The 24,147-nt window shown below is 38.8% G+C and overlaps 1 protein-coding gene across 7 annotated transcripts in view; it reads left to right on the plus strand.

Moving 5' to 3' along the window:
• AIG1 (androgen induced 1) overlaps positions 1-24,147 on the plus strand; it is a 277,790-nt gene that overhangs the window by 100,932 nt on the left and 152,711 nt on the right. For all 7 annotated transcript variants that reach the window (XM_025383421.1, XM_025383419.1, XM_025383425.1 and 4 more), the window contains exon 3: positions 3,444-3,545. In XM_025383421.1, the coding sequence (XP_025239206.1) occupies positions 3,444-3,545 (102 nt within the window). The remainder of the gene's footprint in view (positions 1-3,443; positions 3,546-24,147) is intronic.

The raw sequence follows: 24,147 nt of genomic DNA on the forward strand, positions 1-24,147 counted from the left end.
CCGGGAATATAAGGTTGGTTTGACTTTCAAAATCAATTGATATAATTCACCATATTAACAGAATAAAGAGGGAAAACTGTGTGATCATCTCAATATATGAAACAAAACCATCTGAAAAAAATTCAAAAATTAAGCACTTATTCATTGTGTATGTATATAATTCCCAAATAAAGTAAGAATAGAAGAGATTTTTCTCAACTTGATAAAAGACAACTAAGAGAAGCCTGCAGCTAATATCAAACGTAAGTGTGGAAAGACTGAACACTTTCCCTAAGATAGAGATGAAGGCAAGGATGCTCACTCTCCATCACTTCTATTCAACGTATTGCTGCAGGTCACAGGCAGTGCAATAAAAAAAAAAAAAAAGTAAAATGCATAAAATTATAAGGGAAAAACACTGTCTTTATTTGCAGATCATGTAAGTATAAAATGCAAAACTATTTCTAAAATAGCGACTAGAACTACTACATGAATTTAGCAAAGGTATAAAATATAATGTCAATATTCAGAAATTGGTTCATTTTTATAAACTAACAAAAAAGAATCTAAAAAATATAATACTCTCCACAATAGCATCACAAAACATGAAATATTTATGGATAAGTTCAACAAAATACGTGCAGTATCTGTGCATTGAAAACCAAAAACTTTGCTGAGAGAAATTAAAGAAGTCCCAAGTTAGGGGATACAAATGATCCTCATGGATTGGAAGATTCAATATTATTAAAATGTTAGCTCTCCCCAAACAGTCACCATGAGAATTCTAGCAGTATATTTGTATAAATTAACAGTCGAAGACTCTAACATTTGAATGGAAATGCAAAGGACTTAAAAGAGTCAAAACAATTTGGAAAGAAAGAACACAGTGGGAGCCTATGATAAGCAGAATTCCAACATGACGCCAAGATTCCATCCCCTGCTGCACCAGCGTGTACAATCCCCTTCCATAGAGTATCAGAGAGACCCGTGAATATGATGGGATGTCATTCCCTTGATTAGGTTATGTTATATGGCAAAGGTGAAGAGATTTGCATCAGTGGCTCCATCCAGGACTGAAGTGGCTCCATGCCTGTATTTAGACACCCAGACAAAATGCAAACCTTTGGTCCTCACCCTCCAGAAACAGATGTGCCTTTACCACCCTCAGGTTAAGGCAAACACACATTTATTGCACAGTCTACCTTCGGGTTCAGACTGGAGGGGGAGATCCACAAATGCCCCCAAGGCATACTCATGACTATGTGGGCAGGGAATTCCAGGCTCACAGTTACTCCAGGTGTGATCTCCAAGGGAAGAGGTGCATGCTCTGCATAGACAAGCCACTTGGCCACAGGATCTCTTCACTCCATGGGAAGGGAGGAGGCTCAAGGTGGCCAAAGTAGAGCCTCCCCAAGCAGAACATCTCAAACTTATATGTGCATAAGATCTTATTGAAACACAGGATCAGAACAGATCAGAGTGAGACCTGGGATCCTGTACATTTAAAAGCTTTCAGGTGACATGAGTGCTGCTGATCCGCTTTGAATAGCAAGGCTGGAATCATGGGGCGGGGTAGTACTGCTGTGATGCCTGGCGATGCATCCCTGGCATCAGAGCACATGATCAGCCCTAATTGGTTTGGTGTCACTTGTCACATCTATCCAGCAAAAGAAGTGAAAACAGGAATGACTATCTTTAATTGTTTACTGTCTGTCACTAATATCTTTAGGTGTGATATCTCATGTAATCCAAGTGCCAGCTTAGAAATGCTAGCCAGTTGCTTAAAGACGTTCTTCTGTTCTCATAGCATCCCTTATTTTCAACCTTTTATCTTCCCCAGTTACCCAAGCCATTGTGCTACAAAATCCCTAGCATCCTCAAGTTTTCCTAAACCCTCTTTTTCCTAAATCCTCATTTTCACAGATCTCAAGACAGCCTGGGAAAACATTCTGGTTGGTTCTATTACAAAATCTTGTTATTAGATCTCTGTTGGGTCTTCCTGATTCATGACAATCTTCCTTTTAAATATTCTATGGACTTCCTAGCACATTATCCATAGCAGTGCCCCAAATCCTTTGCACTCAGCTCTATTTCCAACTGTCAGCAAAAGTGCTTGCATTTCACTTTAAAGGGAAGGATGCTTCATCTGTATTTATAATCCTAATCCCTTTCTTTTCCTGGGCCTTGCTTATCAGTCATTCCCTTTCTATCTCCTTTTACTCTGACTTTTAGCCAATCAAAATACTGCCTGGATCTCCTATTTTGTAAGATCATACACACCCTCCTAATCCCTGTTACATGTCTGAGATAGCCGGCCTCCTTTGCCTTCCCTCACTGCCCATTGCCATGAAACAGGAGTCGCCTTTTACTGCCTCTACCTGCCACCTACCACCACTTTAATTTCTTTCATTCTGGTCTTTTCTTCCACCAACCTACCAAAACCACCAATTTGAAGTGGCATTAAACTATTATTTTTATTAATAAAATATGGGAGCATGAATGAGATATAAAATGAAGTCAAAATTGTTTCTAATATTTATGCTATATTTTTCCATTTTGTAGCATTTTTTATTTTGAGACATCACTCTACAGAGACTTTTATCTCTTCCTGTGGGATGGTTCCCTTTCTATGCTACATTTTTTGACATTTACAAAAACATACACTTCTTTTAAATTCAGTGCTGAAGGTTAAGACCTCGGGCCATTCATTATTTTATCTGAACTTCTTTTCTCACCATTAGTTGGAAGAAGGGTAAAATAATACATTGAGTATTCTACTCTCTTTTGATGATTATGTTGCTGTTGGGCCAAAACAAACCTTTGGAACCCAGATGAACTTCTAAGTTATTCCAAGAGAATTAGGAATCTTCCTTTACCCTCCATGGGCCTAGCTTCTCAGTGCAGCTAAAGCCCTTGCTTAGTCTGTATAAATTAATACATTTGCTGGAAATGTGACTTTAGGAGATTTTATAGCAGTGGTTTCAATGCTGCTAGTGGTGAAGTGGAAATTTGAGAATGTGAAGATTAATTTAAACCACATGATGGGTTCAAGGAAAAGGGACATACCCGACAGTTTCCTGAATGTGTGCTAACCCTAGATAGTGGGTAATGGGATCCAAAAAACCACCAGTGAACTTTTAAACCCTCTTGAGAGGAATCAGATCAGTACAGTTAGCCCTGAAACGGAGCTGTTCATGAAAACAGGCCTCTTCTTTCTCCCTCAGAAACCAATCCCTTTGCCTGAAAGAACACAGTTGGGAGATCAGAGATACAGGAGGCACCTTAACTTTTACTACTAATGGAATGAAGCTAGACCTGTGTTTCCAATCATTAGCTGGTTTACCGATCTGTCTTTCATCATAGATTCCAAATTCTGTTGGGTTCTTTAAACTATTGTTAACCAATAAATTGTATGTTGTGAATAGTCAATGAACTTGAAATAAAAGATTTCTTTTTCCTTCCAGTTTGTTGTAGCAGTGTTCTGGATCATTTATGCCTATGACAGAGAGATGATATACCCGAAGCTGCTGGATAATTTTATCCCAGGGTGGCTGAATCACGGAATGGTGAGTGGATTAAAACAAATGGCTTTCTTTTATTTTAAAAAAAAATCTATTAAATAGCTATTATCTGCTATTTAGACCTTCCATAGAATTTGCCTAAAAATCCATGAAATCTTGGAAGGTTATAATGGGAAATTACAATTAGAGAATACTGTAATATTTACTGAATATAAATAGAAACTTCTTCCCATGAAATTGAGTCATTATTCAAACTATGTAGTAGATGAATCCACAGATTATTAAGGTGGGTGTGTCAGTGGTGTTAAATAATATAACTAGCGAATTCTGGGATGAATTTAATTTCTGTGCCATTAGAAGGCTTGTCCTCAGATCCCAGGGTTGGATTCCCACCTACACAGCCACCAGCCCTCCGCTCCACCTGCACCTCACATTGACAGGATTTTGTTGGAAGTAACTACTGCAGCTGGACAGTTTCCCTCAGATGGGCAGCAAGGCTGTTACTTTCTCTCGGAGATCTGTTGCAGGCATTTGGAGGTGTCTTTAGCAGTGGGATTGTTTGCCTCTTAGGGTTCTGCCCAAGTTAGGGTGTTTGCCTGTGGCTTTGAGGCCTTTTCCTTCTTCTCAGTCTAATTCTTTCTGATGCTTTAGCCATGATGTTCCCCTCACTAGTTTCAAATCCAGTGCTTTGGATGGTTTTCACATCATTTTACAACATTTGAGGATATATTTTCTGCAGTGAAATTTTGTGTCATCTTCCCTTTCAGCTTTTGGAATTGAGCACTACTTTGTTATTAACTAAGAAGCATGCATTTTGGTTACAGCAGTTTTAGAACATGTCCCGGGGTGTTCCTGGTGAAAAGGGCAGCCCATCACAAGAAATTATAGGGGAAGGAAGAGCTGGAAATCATGAGCCTTGAGTACAAAATAACAGTTTCCCTTCTGCCCCCAATTTTGGTATATTTGAAGAAAAGTGGTGTGTCTAGCAAACAAACATCACTGTACTGAAGGGTTTTGATCAATCCTTCCTTAAGCCAATTCATCAAAAGTGGCATATCTCAGAGAATTGAATTTTTTTTTAGTTCAGTTAGAGCCACACTCTTGAAGGATTAGCATGGCACTTCTGGTCTATTTCCAAACACATCAGCTGGGTCTTGTCAGTTCAGTTTAGCCATCCATGGGGCCTGGCATGGTTACTATGGCCCTCTCCAACTTTTTCCTTTTCTTGAATGTGAAAAGCACGTCGTAACTCCATGCCTTTGAATCTTCTGCCCCAAATGCCCTTCTCAGTCTTTCCTGACAAATTCCTGCTAGCTTAGTTTCTATCTTCTTTAAGAAGCCATTCCTAACTCCCCAAGCAAAGTTAGCTATTCTGTTACTTGTGCTTGCACAACACTTTCATATCTCTATTATGCATGTCTGTATCCCCACAGAAATATTAAGCTCCTAGTGCAAACCAGCCTTTGAATTCCTATTCCAAGCACTTTGCCCAGTTGTCTGGAATACAGTAGGATCAATACATGTTTATTAAATTGATGAATGAATTCACTATAGCTGATTTCCATAATTCTTTGTCAGTTACATAGCTACTGTTTATTTATTTATTTATTTATTTATTTGAGAATGTACTGTGTGCCAGGCACTCCACAGTGATTGTATCATTAAATTTTCACAATGGCACTGCAAATAAGGAATGATCTCAATTACAAATGAAGAAACTGAACCTCAGAAGCATTATATAATTTTCCCAAATGACATAGCTCAGGGTGGTAGAAGTGGGATCTGAATGCAAGCCTGTCTGGCCTCAAATGTGTGGCCACATTTTATCTGAACAAGCAAAACATTAATTGATTATTGACAAAAAGAGTAGCATTGTATAGCTTTTACAACAGTAAAGTTAACAAAATATAAGAGAAACATCTTCAGGGTATTTTAAAGCTTACTTTCAAACTGTTTAGCATATTTTAGCTGTCTAAGATAAATCAGTCAATAATTAGGTGCGTATTTTTAAGAAAAAGACATTATGAAATTCCTTATCTCCAAGAGCTGAGTTGTAAATGGAGATAGGCTTTGTAAATCATCACTTCAAACGTTACACCAAAAAACATTGTCATGTGTTCAATCAGGAGCAGGCTGTGGCCAAAAGGTAGGCATATTCTTGTACAAATAGTATCTTTTGTGACATCTCCAAATATGAGGAGGAGTAATATCACCTAGATAACTAATTAGAGTGTCCAAATTGTGAGTATTAAAGGGAGACTCCTGAAGTTGCAGCCTCCAGTTGAATGTGAAATGATGTCAGTTACCTTGTTCTGACATTAGGAGAAACTTTGCTGACAACAAATAATTGCGTCATGTGCTATAGAATTAAAGTCTCGGCCACTTTGGCCTATTGTTAACAGGCCTGAACTGCACAATATTACCTTCATGCCAGAGAATGAATCACAGTCTTTGTGGATCCTGGTTCTAAATTTTTAATGTTTTGAACAAATGGTTTATTAAGCATGTATCCAGCCATTAGAACTTTGACTTGCCTCTGTTAATTTTACCTTGATTCACTTTGATGTCTTAAAATTCTTACTCCTGGAGACAAATACTACTTAGAAACACCAGGAGGAATTGAATGACACAAATATTTAGGAAAGAGAAAAGATAAATTAGTTAATATGTCAAATCCTCTAAGATAATGTGAGCTCAATAGATTCTTTCACAATGAATTCTGTGCCCTAATAGTGATAAATGACCAGTTCTTTGTTTTTCCTCATGTTCCAATTGATAGTTCCAGAATTACTGAGGAGAAAGAAGTTGTGCATGGTGGCTCAGACATATTTTGCAATATTAGACAATTTACATTACTTGAATTCTGTATCTGTGTAACTATAGATACAAAATTGATAAACCATGATGCTGATCCTTTAGCCTAGCAATTAAAATATGAACATTAAATGCTGGAATTATGAATAATTTTCATAAAATGTGTAATAAAATGACATTTCAAATAAATGAGCATTTTCTTCTTTGTTTAAATAATATTTTAAGTTGTAATAACTATTATAATTTGTATTTGCTTTTAATTCTAATTGGTTTTTAATATTAATTTTAAAATAATATTTTTAAATATATGGAAATAAGTCCATTCAAAATTTCTTACCAGTCTGGATAACTTGGTGAAACCCTGTCTCTTCAAAAAAAAAAAAAAAATTAGCTGGATGTGGTGTTATGAACCTGTAGTCCTAGCTACTCAGGAGGCTGAGGTGGGGGGATTGCTTGAGCCATGATCATGCTACTGCACTCCAGACAGTTGGACAGGAGTGAGACCCTGTCTCAAGAACAAAAAAGTTCTCACATTTGTTTTAATGTATGTATTTTAATTGAAAATTCAAATTGTATACATTTTGATTATAATTTTATTTTTGATTCATCTTTTAGATTATTACTATCAGTAGAGCGAAAATTTTGTGAAATTTTCCATTATAATAGCATATTTAATAATTTTGCTGAAATGAAGGCAAGGAAAATATAGTTTTAGAATATTTATATTCTTATTATATTAAATATTAAATATTTATATTTATAGCTTGTATTTTATATGTTTTACTGCTTATCCAAGCACATATTTTCTATTTTGTTTTGTAAAACTACATCTGACAATGTAGGAGGGTAAAACATTTTATTTAGTACTTCATTAGCTTTATTTGTAGCTTTTTTCAAAAATGTATTTGCTTATTTTAATTTTCAATGGGTACCACATACATATGCTATAAAATTTAAATGTTTCCCTGCCTCCTTTGTATACCAGCTACTTAATTCTGTTTTCCTTTACTTGTACCTTTTAAAGTTAATTTTAACATACATGTAGTAATTTAACATAGTTACAGGGTACAGAGTGATATTTCAAAACATGTATATAATGTGTAATGACCAAATCAGGGTAATTAGCATGTATATTTTCTCAAACATTTATCATTTCTTTATGTTGAGAACATTCAAATTCTTCTAGCTTTTTGAAAATATACAATAAATTATTGTTAACTATATTCATTCTATATTGCTCTAGAACACTGGAATTTATTCCTCTTATCTAGCTATAATTGTGTGTCTCCTAACCAACCTCTTCATACTCTCCCCTCCTGGCTACCCTTCCCAACCTCTAATAACCACAATTCTACTCACTACTTCCATGAGCTCATCATTTTTAGTTCCATCTTGTTCCAGATCTTAGAGGAAAAGCTTTCAGCTTTTGTCTCTTTAGTATAATGTTAGCTGTGGGTTTGTCATATATGGCCTTTATTGTATTAAGGTATATTCCATCTATACCTAATTTGTTGAGAGTTGTTATTGTAAATGATATTTAATTTTATCAAATACTTTTTCTGTGTCTATTGAGATAATCATATGGGCTTTGTCCTTCATTTTGTTTATGAGAGGTATCAAATTTATTAATTTGTGTATGTTGAATCATCCTTTAATCTCTGGGATAAATATAAACTTTTGGATATGCTGTTGGATTTTAGTATTTTGTTGAGGATTTTTGCATATATGTTCATCAGAGATATTGGCCTATAGTTTAATTTTTTGGTTCTGTCCTTGTCTGATTTTGGCATCATGGTAATGCTGGCATCATAGAATGAGTTAGGAATAATTCCCTCTTCTTTAATTTTTTGGAATATTTTCAGAAGTATTTATGGTAGTTCTTCTTTATGAGTTTGGTACACTTTAGCAGTGAAGCCATTCTGCCCTGGGCTTTACATTGTTGGGAGACTTTTTATTACTTATTCAATCTCATTGCTTGTTCTTGGTCTATTCAGGTTTTCTGTTTCCTCCTGGCTCAATGTTGATAGGTTATATGTGTCCAGGAATTTATCCACTTCTTCTAGGTTTTTCAATTTGTTGGTACATAGTTGTTCATAATAATCTGTTATGATCCTTTGTATTTCTTGATCTGCAGTCAAATGCTCTACCCCTGAGCTGTTCCCTCTCCTGATCCTTTGTAATTCTATGGTATCAGTTGTAATGTCTCCTTTTCTATTTCTGATTTTATTTATTTGAGTCTTCTCTCTTTTTTCTTAGTCTACCTAATGGTATGTCAATTTTGCTTATCTTTTCCAAAAACACAAGTATTTCTTTTGTTGGTCTTTTGAAATTTTTTTGTCTCTATTTCAATTCTGTTCTGGTATTTATTATTTCTTTCCTTCTATTAATTGTAGGTTTTATTTGTTCTTGCTTTTCTAGTTCCTTGAGGTGCATCTTTAGGTTGTTTATTTGCCATCTTTTCTTTTTAGTACTTCATTAGCTTTAATTGTAAATTTTCTTTGTTTCTTTGAAATCTGATTTCTCAGAAATCACCACTAAAGAATTTATTCATATAACCAAATACCACCTGTTCCCCAAAAACCTATTGAAATAAAAAAAAATCCATTCAGATGAAAAGGGGAAAAAAAAGAAATAAAGAACAACAACAACAAAAAAAGAATGAAGGAAGCCTGCAGGACATATGGGACAACATTAAGGAAACAAATATTCCCATTATAGAAATTTCAGATGAATAAGAGATGGGAAAAGGCATAGGAAACCTATTCAATGAAATAATAGCTGAAAACTTTCCAAGTGTTGGGAGAGATATGAACATCCAGATACAGAAAGCTGAAATATCAACAAGTAGATACAACCAAAAAAGCTTCTCTCTGAAGCAAATTATAGTCAAATTGTAGTCTTTTATCCCTCACCCACCTCCCACCCTTTCCCTTGAGTCCCCAAAGTCCATTGTATCATTCTTATGCCTTTGCATCCTCATAGTTTAGCTCCCACTCATGATACTTCACTTAGAATGATAGTTTCTGATTCCATCCAGGTTGCTGCAAATGCCAGTACTTATTTTATTCCTTTTTATGGCTGAGTAGTATTCAATAGTGTGTGTGTGTGTGTGTGTGTGTGTATCACACTTATATATATATACACACATATATATAATCACATTTTCTTTATCTACTCATTGATTGATGGGCATTTGGGCTGGTTCTATATTTTTGAAATTGCAAATTTTGCTGCTGTAAACATGCATGTGCAAGTGTCTTTTTCATATAATGACTTCTTTTCCTCTAAGTGGATACCCAGGAGTGGGATTTCTATATCAAATGGTAGATCTACTTTTAGTTACTTTAGGAAACCCCACACTGTTTTCCTTAGTGGTTGTACTAGTTTACATTACCACCAACAGTGTAAAAGTGTTCCCTTTTCACCACATCCCCACCAACATCTGTTATTATTTGATTTTTCGATTATGGCCATCCTCACAGGAGTCAGACAGTTTTGATTTGCATTTCCCTGATCATTAGTAATGTTGAGCATTTTTTCATATGTTTGTTGGCCATTTGTATATCCTCCTTTGAGAATTGTCTATTCATATCCTTAGCCCACTTTTTGATGGGATTGTTTGATTTTTTTTTTCTTGCTGATTTGTTTAAGATCCTTGTACATTCTGGATATTACTCCTTCGTCAGAAGTATAGATTGTGAAGACTTTCTCCCATTCTGTGTGTTGTCTGTTTACTCCACTGATTGTTTCTTTTGTTGTGCAGAAGCTTTTTAGTTTGATTAAGTCCCATCTATTTATCTTTGTTTTTGTTGCATTTGCTTTTGGGTTCTTGGTCATGAAGTCTTTGCCTAAGCCAATGTCTAGAAGAGTTTTGCTGATGAGCCAACCTCTAGAATGGCTCCAATGAGATGATCATGTAATTTTCTGTTTTTAATTCTATTCACATGGTGTATCACATTTATTGACTTGCAAATGTTAAACCAACCCTTCATCCCTGATATGAATCCGACTTGATCATGGTAGATTATCTTTTTGATATGCTGTTGGATTCAGTTAGCTAGTATTTTATTGAGGATTTTTGCATCTATCTTCATCAGGGATATTGATCTGTAGTTTTCTTTTGCTGTTATGCCCTTTCCTGGTTTTGGTATTAGGGTGATACTGGCTTCATAGAATGATTTAGGGAGGATTCCTTCTTTCTCTATCTTTTGGAATAGTGTATAATAGGATTGGTACCAATTCTTCTTTGAATGGCTGATAGAATTTAACTGTAATTTAGCTGTAAATGTGTCTGGCCCTGGACTTTTGTTATTGGTAGCTTTTTAATTACCATTTCAATCTCACTTTTTGTTATTGGTCCATTTAGAGTTTCTATTTCTTCCTGGTTTAATCTAGGGAGTTTGTATATTTCCAGGAATTTATCCATTTCCTCTAGGTTTTCTAGTGTATATGCATAAAGCTGTTCACTGTAGCCTTGAATGATCGTTTGTATTTCTGTGGTATCAGTTACAATATCTCCCATTTCATTTCTAATTGAGCTTGTTTGGATCTTCTCTCTTCTTTTCTTGGTTAATCAAGCTGTTCACTGTAGCTTTGAATGATCGTTTGTATTTCTGTGGTATCAGTTACAATATCTCCCATTTCATTTCTAATTGAGCTTGTTTGGATCTTCTCTCTTCTTTTCTTGGTTAATCTCGCTAATGGTCTATCAATTTTTTTTATCTTTATAAAGAATCAACTTTTTGTTTCATTTATCTTTTGTATTTTTTTTACTTCAACTTCATTTCGTTTTTGTGGTTTTTTTTTTTGTTTTTTTTTTTTAAGACAGAGTTTCACCCTGTTGCCCAGGCTAGAGTGCAGTGGTACAATAATCTTGGTTTACTGCAACCTCCGCCTCCTGGTTTCAAGCAATTCTCATGCCTCAGCCTCCCGAGTAGCTAGGATTACAGACGTGCACAACCACACCTGTCTAATTTGTGTATTGTATATTTTTAGTAGAGACAGTGTTTTGCCATGTTGGCCAGACTGGTCTTGAACTCCTGACCTCAAGTGATCCACCCACCTTGGCCTCCCAAAGTTCTGGGATTAAAGGCATGAACCACTGCGCCTAGACAACCACCATGGCCAGCCTCATTTAGTTCTGCTCAGATCTTGATTATTTCTTTTCTTCAGTTGGGTTTGGGTTGGGTTTGTTCTTGTTTCTCTAGTTCCTAGAGGTGTGACCGTAGACTGTCTATTTGTAGTCTTTCAGAATTTTTGATGTAGGCATTTAATGCTATGAACTTTCCTCTTAGCACCACTTTTGCTGTATCCCAGAGGTTTGGATAGGTTGTATCACTATTATTGTTCAGTACAAAGAATTTTTTGATTTCCACCTTGATTTCATTGTTGACCCAATGATCATTCAGGAGCAAGTTCTTAAATTTTCATATATTTGCATGGTTTTGAAGGTTCCTTTTGGAGTTGATTTCCAATTTTATTCCACTGTGGCCTGAGAGAGTACTTGATATAATTTAGATTTTCTCAAATTTGTTGAGACTTGTTTTGTGGCCTATCACATGGTCTATCTTAGAGAATGTTCCATACACTGATGAATAAAATGAATATTCTGCAATTGTTGGGTAGAATGTTCTGTAAAAATCTGTTAAGTCCACTTGTTCTAGGGTGTAGTTTAAGTCCATTGTTTCTCTGTTAACTTTCTGTGTTGATGACCAGTCTAGTGCTGTCAGTGGAGTATTGAAGTCCCACACTATTATTGTGTTGTTGTCTATCTCACTTCTTAGGTCTAGTAGTAATTGTTTTATAAATTTGGGAACTCCAGTGTTAGATGCATATATATTTAGGATTTTGATATTTCCCTGTTGGACTAGTCCTTTTATCATTATATAATGTCCCTCTTTAAAGCAACTGTTGTTGCTTTAAAGTCTGTTTTGTCTGATATAAGAAAAGCTACTCCTGGCCAGGCACGGTGGCTCACTCCTGTAATCGCAGCACTTTGGGAGGCCGAGGCAGGTGGATCACAAGGTCAGGAGTTCAAGACCAGCCTGGCCAAGATAGTGAAACCCCGTCTCTAATAAAAATGCAAAAATTAGCTAGGCATGGTGGCGGGTGCCTGTAATCTGAGCTACTCAGGAGCCTGAGGCAGGAGAATCACTTGAACCCAGGAGGCAGAAGTTGTAGTGAGCAGAGACCATAACATTGCACTCCAGCCTAGATGACAGTAAGACTCCATCTCAAAAAAAAAAAAAAAAAAAGAAACAGAAAAGCTACTGCTGCTCACTTTTGGTGGCCACATGGAATATCTTTTCCTACCCCTTTACCTTAAGTTTATGTGAGTCTTTGTGTGTCAGGTGAGTCTCTTGAAGACACCAGGTACTTGGTTGGTTAATTCTTATCCATTCTGACATTTTGTATCTTTTAAGTAGAGGATTTAGGCTATTTACATTCAATGTTATTATTGAGATGTGAGGTACTATTCACTTGGTTGGTTAATTCTTATCCATTCTGCCATTTTGTGTCTTTTAAGTAGAGGATTTAGGTCATTTACATTCAGCATTATTATTGAGATATGAGGTACTATTCACTTGGTTGGTTAATTCTTATCCATTCTGCCATTTTTTGCCTTTTAAGTAGAAGATTTTGGTCATTTAAATTCAATGTTATTATTGAGATGTGAGGTACTATTCTATTCATCATGCTATTTGTTGCCTGAATACCTTGTTTTTTTTTCATTGTGTTATTGTTTTATAGGTACTGTAAGATTTATGCTTTAATGAAATTCTAGTTTGGTGTATTTTCAGGATCTGTTTCAAGATTTAGAGCTCCTTTTAGCAGTTCTGGTGGTGCTGGCTTGGTATTGGCAAATTCTCTCAACATTTGTCTGAAAAAGACTATATTTCCTTCATTTATGAAGCTTAGTTTTGCTGGATTCAAAATTCTTGGCTGACAATTGTTTTAAGGAGGCTAAAGATAGGACCCCACTCCCTTCTAGCTTGCAGGGTTTCTGCTGAGAAATCTGCTGTTAATCTGACAAGTTTTCCTTTGTAGGTTACCTGATGCTTTTGCCTCACACCTCTTAAGATTCTTCCCTTTGTCTTTACTTTAGATAACCTGATGACTATGTGCCTAGGCTATGATCTTTTTGTGATGAATTTCCCAGATGTTCTTTGAGCTCCTTGTGTTTGGATGTCCAGATCTCTAGCAAAGCCAGGGAAGTTTTCCTCGATTATTTCCTCAAACATGTTTTCCAGACATTTAGATTTCCCTTCTTCTTCAGGAACACCAATTATTCTTAGGTTTGGTCATTTAACACAATCCCAAACTTCTTGGAGCCTTTATTCATTTTTTAAAATTCTTTTTTCTTTGTCTTTGTTGAGTTGGGTTTATTCGAAAGCCTTGTCTTTGAGCTCTGAAGTTGTTTCTTCTACTTGTTCAGTTCTATTACTGAGAATTTCCAGTGCATTTTGCATTTCTCTAAGTGTGATTTCTTCATTTCCAGAAGTTGCGATTATTTTTTATTTATGCTTTTTCACTGGAGATTTTTCCATTCATATCCTGTATCATTTTTTGATTTCTTTAAGTTGGACTTCACCTTTCTCTGATGCGTCCTTGATTAGCTTAATAATTGACCTTCTGAATTCTTTTTCTGGCAATTTGGGGATTTCATCTTGGTTTCGATCCATTACTGGTGAGCTACTGTGATCCTTTGGTGGCACTAAATAACCTTGTTTTGTCATGTTACCAGAATTGTTTTTCTGGGTCCTTCTCATTTCAGTAGACTATGTCAGAGGGAAGATCTGAGATTCAAGGCTGCTGTTCAGATTTTTTGGTCCCTTGGGGTTCTCCCATGATGTGGTGCTGTACCCCTTCCCCTAAGGAGGGCCTTCCTGAGAATCGAACTGCAGTGATTGTTATTTATCTTCTGGATCTAGCCGCCCAGTGGAACTACCAGGCTCTGGCCTGGTACTGGGAAGTGTCTGCAGAGTCCTGTGACGTGATCTGTCTCCAGGTTTCTCAGCTGTGGATCCCAGCACCTGCTCTGGTGGAGGTAGCAGGGAAGGGAAGTGGACTCCATGAGGGTTCTTGGTTGTATTTTTGTGCACTGGTTTTGTGATGGCTGGCCTCCAGCCAGGAGGTGGCGCTATGAAGAGTGCATCAGCTGTGGGAGTGTAGGGAGGATACAAGCTTACCCTAGGGTCGCCTTTGGATGAGTATTCAAGTTTCTGAGGTGAGGCTGGGCTATAGAGCTCCCAAGAGATTATATTTTTTGTCTTGGGCTACCAGGACAGGTAGAGAAAGACTGTCAGGCTGGGACAGGGTTCAGCATGTCTGAGCTCAGACTCTTCTTGGGCAGGGCTTGCTGCAGCTGCTGTGGGAGATTGGGGGTGTAGTTCCCAGGCCAAGGGGGTTATGTTCCCAGGGGAGTTGTGGCTGCCTCTGCTGTGTGACACAGGTCACCAGGGAAGTGAGGGAAAGCCACTTAGCTCCCATGCACCCTGCTGCATGAAAAGCCGTTCTCACTCCCACCTCCCACCATGCCACTCCCAATATCACACAGTTTATTTCCAGGCAGCTGGTGAGCAGTGCTGAGAACTTGCCCCAGGCTACAAGCCTCCCAGCTGAGAAAGCAAGCCAACTCACAGTTCCTCAGCTGTCCCACAGGGCCTGCAGCAGCAATCCACCTCCTTCAAAGGGTCTGTGGTTTCTCTTGGCTTTCCTGGTATGTTCCTGCAGTGGTTCCTGGAGCAAGTTCTTGATATGAGCCTCTACACATGGTTTTGTCTGAGTGGGAGCTGCAAGTTAGTCCTGCCTCTTATCTGCCATTTTTTCTCCCCACATTCCCCTAAATGGATTATTTTAAAAGAACTGTCTTCAAGTTCAGAAACTCTTCTGCCTGATCTAGTCTATTATTGAAATTCTCAATTTTAGTTTTATTTCACTCACTGAGTTATTCAGTTCTAACATTTGTTTCATTCTTCTTAATGATATCTATTTTTAAAAATTTCTCATTCAGCTTATGAATTGTTTTTCTGATTTCATTGAATCTATTTGTGTTCTCTTGTATCTTGCCAGGTTTCCTTGTTATTTTGCATTTTGTCAGGTATTTTAGATTGGTTTTCCTTTGGGGTCTGTTACTTAGAGAATTACTGTGTTCCTTTGAAGGCATCACATTTCCTTTTTCTTATTTCCTGTTTCCCTATGTTGATATCTGTGCTTCTGGTGGGACACTGCCTCTTCTGATTTTATGGAGTAGCTTTCATAGGGAAAAATGTTTTTCTGTATATGTATATGTATCATAAATATACAGTTGGATAGGGTGCTTTGGCTTTGATTCAGTATGGGGGCAGTAATGTAGTCTCCGTATGATTTCTTCAGCTATAATCAGCATCATTGGTGTCTGTGAGTACCTCAGTGGCCTATGCTGTGGTTGTTTGTAAAGGCTATTGCATGGCTTTGCTGGGAACAGGGACACCAGGCAGATCAGTTTGGGGGCTCTGGCGTTAGGAAGCATGGGTGTATGGCAGCTCTATCACTGGAGTGGGCAGGTTCTCTGACAGCAGTGGGCCTGGGTGACTTCATCACTGGAGGGGGCAGGGTCATTGGTGATGGTAGCAGCCCTGGACAGCTGGTCCTTGGGTCCCTGAGGGATGCACTTGAGTACAAAACCACTTTGTTGGAGGGGGTGGGGTCTCCAGTGGTGACATATCTTGGCCAGGCTGGTTCTTTGGCCCTTGGAGGGCATGTGTGGGTGTGCAGCAGTTTTGCTCTGGAGAGAGCAGGTTGCCATCAGTGGTGGGCCTGGTCAGGCGGATCCACAGTCCTATGGGAGGGGCACCTACTCTGCTACTGCAGAGGTTGGGGTTGCTGGTGGCAGCAACAGCAGGCTTCAGACAGGCAGCTCTTGGATTCTGAGGAGTGCATGCACTGCCTCCCTCTTTTCCATGGGCAGCCTTCCCACTGTAGTGGACTGCCTGTTTCCTGGGGTGTAGAATATCGTGTGTGCTCAGATGCTGGGGTCTTGGCTGCACAGCTGCTATCATGACTCTGCATCCCTCTGGGTGGATGTGATGGGATGTCCGAGGGACCCCAAAGATGAGGAGATTTAGGGGTTTTGGGGCCCCAGGGCAGGATGCACACTGGTGGTGGCTCTACTCTCAACATGATGATGTTCTGTGGCAGCCTGTGTCCTGCAGGCTTGGGGCTCAGCTTGATTTCCTCTAGGGAACAATGCAGTCACATGGTTTCCAGGTAACTCCCTATACTGGACTCAGGTCCTGTGAGCTGGGGGCTCTCTTCTTGTTAGGACTACAGGCAGCCAGGGTGGAAATGTGGACTGCTGGGGATTTTCACCTTACCTTTTTCCTGTGCCTGAGGTCTCTCTGGGCTCTGAGCCGATCCTAGCCAAGTGCTTTGCTTCTCTGTCTGTGCTACTGTCCCAAGTCTCCATGCCCCAGAGGGGCTTTGTCACTTCTTTGCTGAATTCCAGTGTTCTCCCCTAGACTCTCTGTTCAACATGTGACTGGAGGAGGTGAATGCTGGGTACCTCTAGTCAGCCATCTTGATGATGTCTTCTGTAACTTTTCCCTATTTCTACAAATGATTATGATGCTGTAGGCCTGGCTGCCTGTGATATAAATAGGGGAGTAGGTCTCTTTGTTGGAGTTTGTAATGATCACTCCATTATGGCCACAGAAATCACATTGGGAGAGACATAAGAAATTAAAGGATCTGTTATATATACTCACAGGAGTTAGAGACAAGAGGCATGGCAATCCCCACGACATAGGGTCCATGTAGGAGCTCTGGGGAGTGGGCTCAACCAGGTAGATGGGGAGGGGAGAGAGAAAACCCATGGGTAAGTGGCTTTATTGGGGGCTAGAGTAGAGTACACAAACAAAAGGTGTGAGGGGATTGCACTGGTGCTTTTGAATGTCACTAGGTCAATGTCAGGAGAGGGCTAATGGGGAACTTGTGACAAGTACCAGCATTATCACACTGGTGCACCTGGTCGTCTGGTTGGAGTGCTCATAACCTGTTGATGGGGGATGTTGAGGGATTGGGAAAATATGAAGTTTTAAACATTTACAGTATGCAGTCATTGCCTGTTGAGATCTTTATAATTAAAAGAATTCCAAGAAAGAATGCACACTCTTCTTATGTGCAGAATCACATTCATTATTTGAAGAGTCTCAACATAGTTTCTAGGAATCTAGAGCCCAGAACCACAGAACTGAGATATAGTTAAGTATATGATGACACCATTTCAGAACACGTCATCAACTCGGTCTTGAATTTGCAGCATTCAACTGCCCAGCACAAAATTAGTCAGAAAACAGGCATAAGAAAGCTTACAGGATCTGAAATCCACAGGGCTTTCATTTTTGTTTTACACTAAAGTTTTAGAAGTTAGACATGATTATAATGAAAGGAGAGTGGCATATCCCTTCCTTTCTATTGTCTACTTTTTTTTTTCTCAGCAACCAATCTTAGAATTTATTTGAAGAGGAGAAGAAATGAGTAAATCAGTGAATTAGAAAAGTAATGCAATCTTGTTGTATAAATACTAAGTTATCTCCAGGCTCTATGAAAATATCAAAAGAGAGAATTATTGTTTTAATTTATTGTAATTAAAAATATAAGCATATACAATATGGCACATTTAAATGGAACCGGCTCAATATCTAAAATCAAAAATCGTTCTCTCTTTGTAGCCTATTTAACTTTATATTCTCAGCAACTTGCAGCACATGACAAACATTAGGCATTCAATAAATGTTGATGATTAAAAGAATGTTTATGCATGTGCTTTTGAAACTTGGAAGAATGTCATATTTACATTTCTGTCCTTCCACCATCTTTCTGTCCTCAGTCCACTGATGATCAGATGAAAGAAAAGCACAAGTGATGTCAGCAAATGAATCAGAATTTCCAAACTGTAATGCAGGTGGCCATGGACAGTTGTAGGAGACAGAGTTCTGCTTGGCCTGCAACATGTGGACCTGGACTTTGATATAATTCAATCTAACAAACATGTATTATAAACCTATGATCTGCAAATCACCCTGATAGATATTGTGGGGCTGCAGGTTGAGAAAAACACAAAACAGATGCAGTTTTACAGGCTGGAAATGGCATATTTGAGATGGAAGAAAGCAAGTAGGAAAACAGCTCCACAAGCCAACAGCGTAGTCCCCAAAGGGCCGTTTACAGTTTGACAAGGAGAAGCCCTATTGTTATTCTGGCCTGTTTCCTCATTGCAAAAATAGAACAATGAACCTTTCTCTTCTGCTTATTATGATTTTAATGCATTGTCATGTGAAGTAAATATATACTGAAAGCAATAAATAAATAAATATTTAAACTCTAGAAAGATTGCTGAGCTTCAGTGATGCTCTAACAGGAAATACCAACAATCACATAGTGCCTCGGCTTACTGAAGAACTAATTCATGTTTATAAAGTGCTTTCAGAATGCAAAGCACTGAATAGGGTTAGAATATTATTATTATTACCAAAGATCTTTAAGCAGACAAGATCTTGATATTCTTATAATCACAGCAGGAGTTGTTCATTTCCCGTGTGATTTATGAGGAGAAAAAAATAATAAACTCCACCCCTCTTCACGCTTGATTTATCAGTTGTTCTTGTTATATGTAACTGATCCTCAAGAGAACCTTAATTTAGGCAATGATTTATTCTCTTCAATATTATTTTGACATTTGGTAATTACTACAGATTTTGTGCATCTGTCTTTCCCAGAAGAGAAGGCATTAAATGCCACTTGGATGATCATTGGTTTTGCAGGAACTCAGATTTGATGTTATTCTTTTGGTAGATAGCATGACTTATGGTAACTTTCCAGCTCTGGGATACACAGATTGTACATTTCATTACTCATGGAGTCTGTGCCACACTGATGTTAGATATTTCATAAAAATAAGCTATTAGTTGAAAGAATATCTTAAATATTTTATATGAAAAAAAAACTGGCCTTTTCCAATTTCCATTCTAAAGTATTCTAAAGTAACTAAGATTCTGGAAATTTTCAAAAATGAAAGTAAGAAACTGGAACAGAGGTCAGACATTTCTTAGGAACCTCTCTCTAGGACTCTCAAATGGACCTCCCAAAGAAAACAAATAAGACCCCCAAAAACCAGGAACAAGGAGAGTTACATCAACAATGAGTCAGATGCTTTCAGAACTGCTTCATGCTATTCCCATATGTAAGCTTTCTTCTTACCAAATTTTATGGATGATGATAGCTTCTTCCATTGTGAATTTTCATCTGTGATCATTAGTTCTAACAAGTCCAGTCCTCCCATGCTAGATTTTGCAGATTTAAATTTTAATGTGAAGATTTGATTATTCTGTTTGTTCAGATCAGTAATAAATTTCAAGGCATTTACTTTTAGCTATTGCCAATGACATTTTTTGTTACTTTAACCAGAATATTATGAACTGGAAAAAATATATAATTTTTAAGCTGATGTTTGAATAAATTGTGAACTACCTTGTGAGGTAAAAAGACAAGGAAAACTGGAGGGAGAAAGGGGAGACAGGGAGAGGCCAGGATGGAGAATGAAGAAAGATAGAGGAATAGAGGAAAGAAAGAAGGATAGTGTCATGAATGAGAAGATGTGAGATGGCCATAGAAAAGAGGAAGACAGGGTAAGGAGCTGGGAAAGGGGGAGACGAGAGGAAAAAGAGGGTTAAAAATGTTCTAGAATAAAGAAGGCAGAATGGCAGAGTCAAATCATACACTTCTTTATACCCTACCTTCTCCATGGCTACTTAAGGTTTAGGGATTAATTTTTTTCTCTCTTTCTCTTGCTCTCTCTCTCTCTTTTTTTTTTTTTTTCTTTTTTCTTTTTAAAGGCAGAGTCTCACTTTGTTGCACAGCCCAGGCTGAAGTGCAATGGTGCAGTCATAGCTCACTTTAACCTCGAACTCTTAGTCTCAAGGGATCCTCCTAACCCAACCTCCTGAGTAGCTCGAACTACAGGCACACCCCACAGTGCATGGCTAATTTTTAAATTTTAAAATTTTTGTAGAACCAAGTTCTCACTGTGTTGCCCAGGCTGATCTCAAATTTCTGGCCTCAAGCAATCCTCCTGCCTCAGCCTCCCAAAGTGCTGAGATTACAGGCATAAGCCACTGCACCTGGCCTTTTTTCTCTTTAGTGCCTGGTATAGTGCTTGGTGTGTTATAGGTACTCAGTAACCATTTGATGAATCAATAGATGTTAATGGATCAAGCTAGCCTCCTTATGGTTCCTTGAACACCCTAGGTACCCTTCTCTTCTTGGACTCTGTCCTCAGAGATTTGCTTAGCTCACTCCTCTACCCTCCTCCTCACCTTTTCAGTAATGCCTACCTCGAGCAGTCAATTAGAAACTACAGCTAACCCCATACTCCCCACTCACTGAAATCCCCTAACCTGCTCCCCCTTCCCATGGCACTAATCATCCTTGATATAGAATGTGGTTTTGCTTATATGTTTTATTTATGGTTTATTGTCTATCTTCCCTTGCTAGAATGGAATTTACATAGGGTAGGGGTCTTTATTTCAGTTGCTGATTTATCCCAAATACCTACAACAATGCCTGTACAAAATGGACAATCAATATTTGTTGCGTGAATGAATCATCCTTATCAATTTATGTCCATGTTTTCTCTTGTTCTCTTTTTCTCTCACTCATTCTCTCCTCCCCTTCATAATAGTTGACAGAGAGTACAACCTCAAAGCATTTACTTATTTTCTAACTTGTATTTAACCTCACTCTTCAATTTCAGCTGCAGTGCAGGAAAATCCTGCACACATGACCTGCTGTTCCCAGAAGGGGTCTTTTTGTGCATGTTATATTGCCATTATTGCCTGAGAAGGCCTGGACTGATGTCCAAAGATCACATTCCAGAACAATGCATAGCTACAGGTCAGCCTGGCTCAAATTTGTTGAAAAGCTCTTCTACATATTAATTGTTTTATCTGGGCATTAGTTATTCTCTCTCTCTAAGGAAAGAATGGGACAATGGCTTTTTTTTTCTTTCTTTCTTTTTTTTTTTTTTTTCTTGAGATGGAGTCTCGCTCTGTCACCAGGCTGGAGTGCAATGGTACGATCTTGGCTCACTGCAACCTTTGACTCCCCGGTTCAAGTGATTCCCCTGACTCAGCCTCCCGAGTAGTTGGCATTACAGGCATGCGCCACCACACACAGCTAATTTTTGTATTTTTAGTAAAGAGGAGGTTTCACCATGTTGGCCAGGATGGTCTCGATCTCCTGACCTCATGATCTGCCCGACTTAGCCTCCCAAAGTGGTGGGGTTACAGGTGTGAGCCACCACACTCGGCCAGACAATGGCTTTTTAAGGCAATTTCATGCCATCACAAATCCTTTTGGAGAACTAATTTGCCATGCTAGGGTAGAATTCAAGACTAATGCTATTATTTGGCTTGCACTCAGCCCTTGTTTCTTTGTTTAAATGATGAGTCGGCCCAGCAATAGTATTAGTTCATCAAGAAGTCTATAAGTTATATTCAGATAATTTGAGGTCAGCAAAACCCAGAGTGTGGTTTACACAAGTGCTTTCTCCCCTAATACTTAAATCTATAGATATTTCAAAATAAATTTAATTCATATGTTTTCCATTCATTTGCCCTTAGGTCTTTATGTTTAGGGGAGGGGGTGGTGGAAGGCAGGAAGGTAGTGTTCTAGGAACTGGCTTCCTTCTTCACTGCCACAGACAGATCATTCATTAGCCACAGACCCGTTTTCTTGGCGGAAGTCCATACCTGTATCCTTTCCAGTTCCCTCTTAATTGAAGCTCCCACCTCAGCACACATCTGTGTTGCTGCCAAAGAAAGTAAAGTGGAAAGAGGCTGCATTTTCTATCATAGAACCACAGAATCCTAGAATCCTAAACTTGTGTTTCTAAAAATCATCTGGTTCATCTACCATGTGAACCTTAAATCACCTGGACAGTATCCTGGCTAATTACCTTTCAGCCTCTGATTAAGCATCTCCAGTGATGGAGCTTCAATAGCCAACCACAGTCACAGGTGGCTTTCAGCTACAGGAAAGACTCTTAGAAGGAACTGAGTCTTCTTTTCTGCCACCCAAATTTCTCCAGTCCCTTCATCCATTCAGCAAGATTTAAAACCAGTCCTCTGTGTTCCCCTCATGTTCTCTTTCCACGAAGATTTCACTCTCTCCCATGATTTCAGGTTCTGCTCTACATGCGCCCTTCCCAGGTCTGTGCTTCCTAATCCAACTACCCTGTGGGCATCACATTCTGCCTCTGATACAAGGACCTTGAGATAAACCATACTGATGGCTTGAGCTAACCCCTCCTTTAAATCTTATTTGTCTTGTGTTACCATCTCAAAAATGGCAAGATGCATCTCAAAGCTCCTCTTCCTATGACATCCCCCACAGTTAGGTGACAGGTCCTATCAGCTGCACCTCCAAAATAGCTCCCAGATCGGCCCCAGCCTCCTCATGTCCACAATGTCTGCTTTAGTTTAAGATTTGGTCATCTCTCAGCTGAACTGAGGCAGCAGCCTCATCTCTCATCTCCTGTCCTCTGCCCTCTTTCTTCACCAGTCCTTTTTTCATGTTACTTCCAAGTTTACCTTTCTCCAGATCATGGAGATAGCAAGAATGTGTTGATGGCCTCCCATCCTCATCTTATCTTTATACTTCTTTATTCGGGTCTTGTTGAAAGACGGTCAGCTAAAGAGAAGCCAGGACAAGAGTGTGGCAACCCCCAATAGAAAATATTCAATCTCAGCCAAGTGCGATGGCTCACACCTGTAGTCCCAGCACTTTGGGAGGCCGAGGCAGGCGGATCACAAGGTCAAAAGATCGAGACCATCCTGGCCGACACGGTGAAACCCTGTCTCTACTAAAAATACAAAAATTCACTGGGCATGGTGGCACATGCCTGTAGTCCCAGCTACTCGGGAGGCTGAGGCAGGAGAATCGCTTGAACCCAGGAGGTGAAGGTTGCAGTGAGCCGAGATTGTGCCACTGCACTCCAGCCTGGCGACAGAGCGAGACTCCGTCTCAAAAAAAAAAAAAAAAAAAAAAAAAAAAAAAAAAATTCAATCTCATACATTTTTCATGACCCTTTGATTCTGAATCTGATCTACTGAATTAGTCCCCAAACTGCCTGGTTCTTGAGGGATACTGAGGTGCTGGCTGACTTCCCTGAGCCCATTTATGCCTCTTCTTGAGGTGCAGCTTGTACAGGAGGTCCTCAGCATCCTCCCTGTCCCCTTTAACCTGTGGCTAACACAGCACTCCAGCCACACTGTCACAGCCCCTGCACACTGCACTCCCGAACTGAGTGGGTATAGAGCCCTTTTCTACCATTCAGAACTCTGCTTCTTATCCGAGTGTGCTCATACATGCATCACCTCTCCCATTACATCACTTGCTCATGCGTGCATTGCTTCTCCCATGCCTATCCCTTATTTATGACCCTCTTTACACAGCAGGTACCTCTCCTGTAGCATCTGCTGTGCTGTATTGGTAGTTTGTTGCTACATTTTTTGGAAGTTGGTGTCCTTTGGGGGCAAGCAGATGGTCTTAGCATCCTCTGCATATTCCATTATCTGGCTCAGTGCTTGGCACATAATAGGTCTCAGAAATGTTCTTTGAAGGAATGCATGAATGAATGGTTGAGTGAACGAACCTCTATCACATTTCCTTATTCTCCAAGTCTAGTAACACTTTCTGGAAAGGAAATAAAATTATTTTCTCTAAGTGAACCTAAGCCGGTACCTATGATCATTGAATTTTCTACATCCTTCAGTGAGCCATTCTAGCCTTTCAG

This window comes from Theropithecus gelada, chromosome 4, assembly GCF_003255815.1.
Source record: "Theropithecus gelada isolate Dixy chromosome 4, Tgel_1.0, whole genome shotgun sequence".
Taxonomy (NCBI): Eukaryota; Metazoa; Chordata; class Mammalia; order Primates; family Cercopithecidae; genus Theropithecus; species Theropithecus gelada.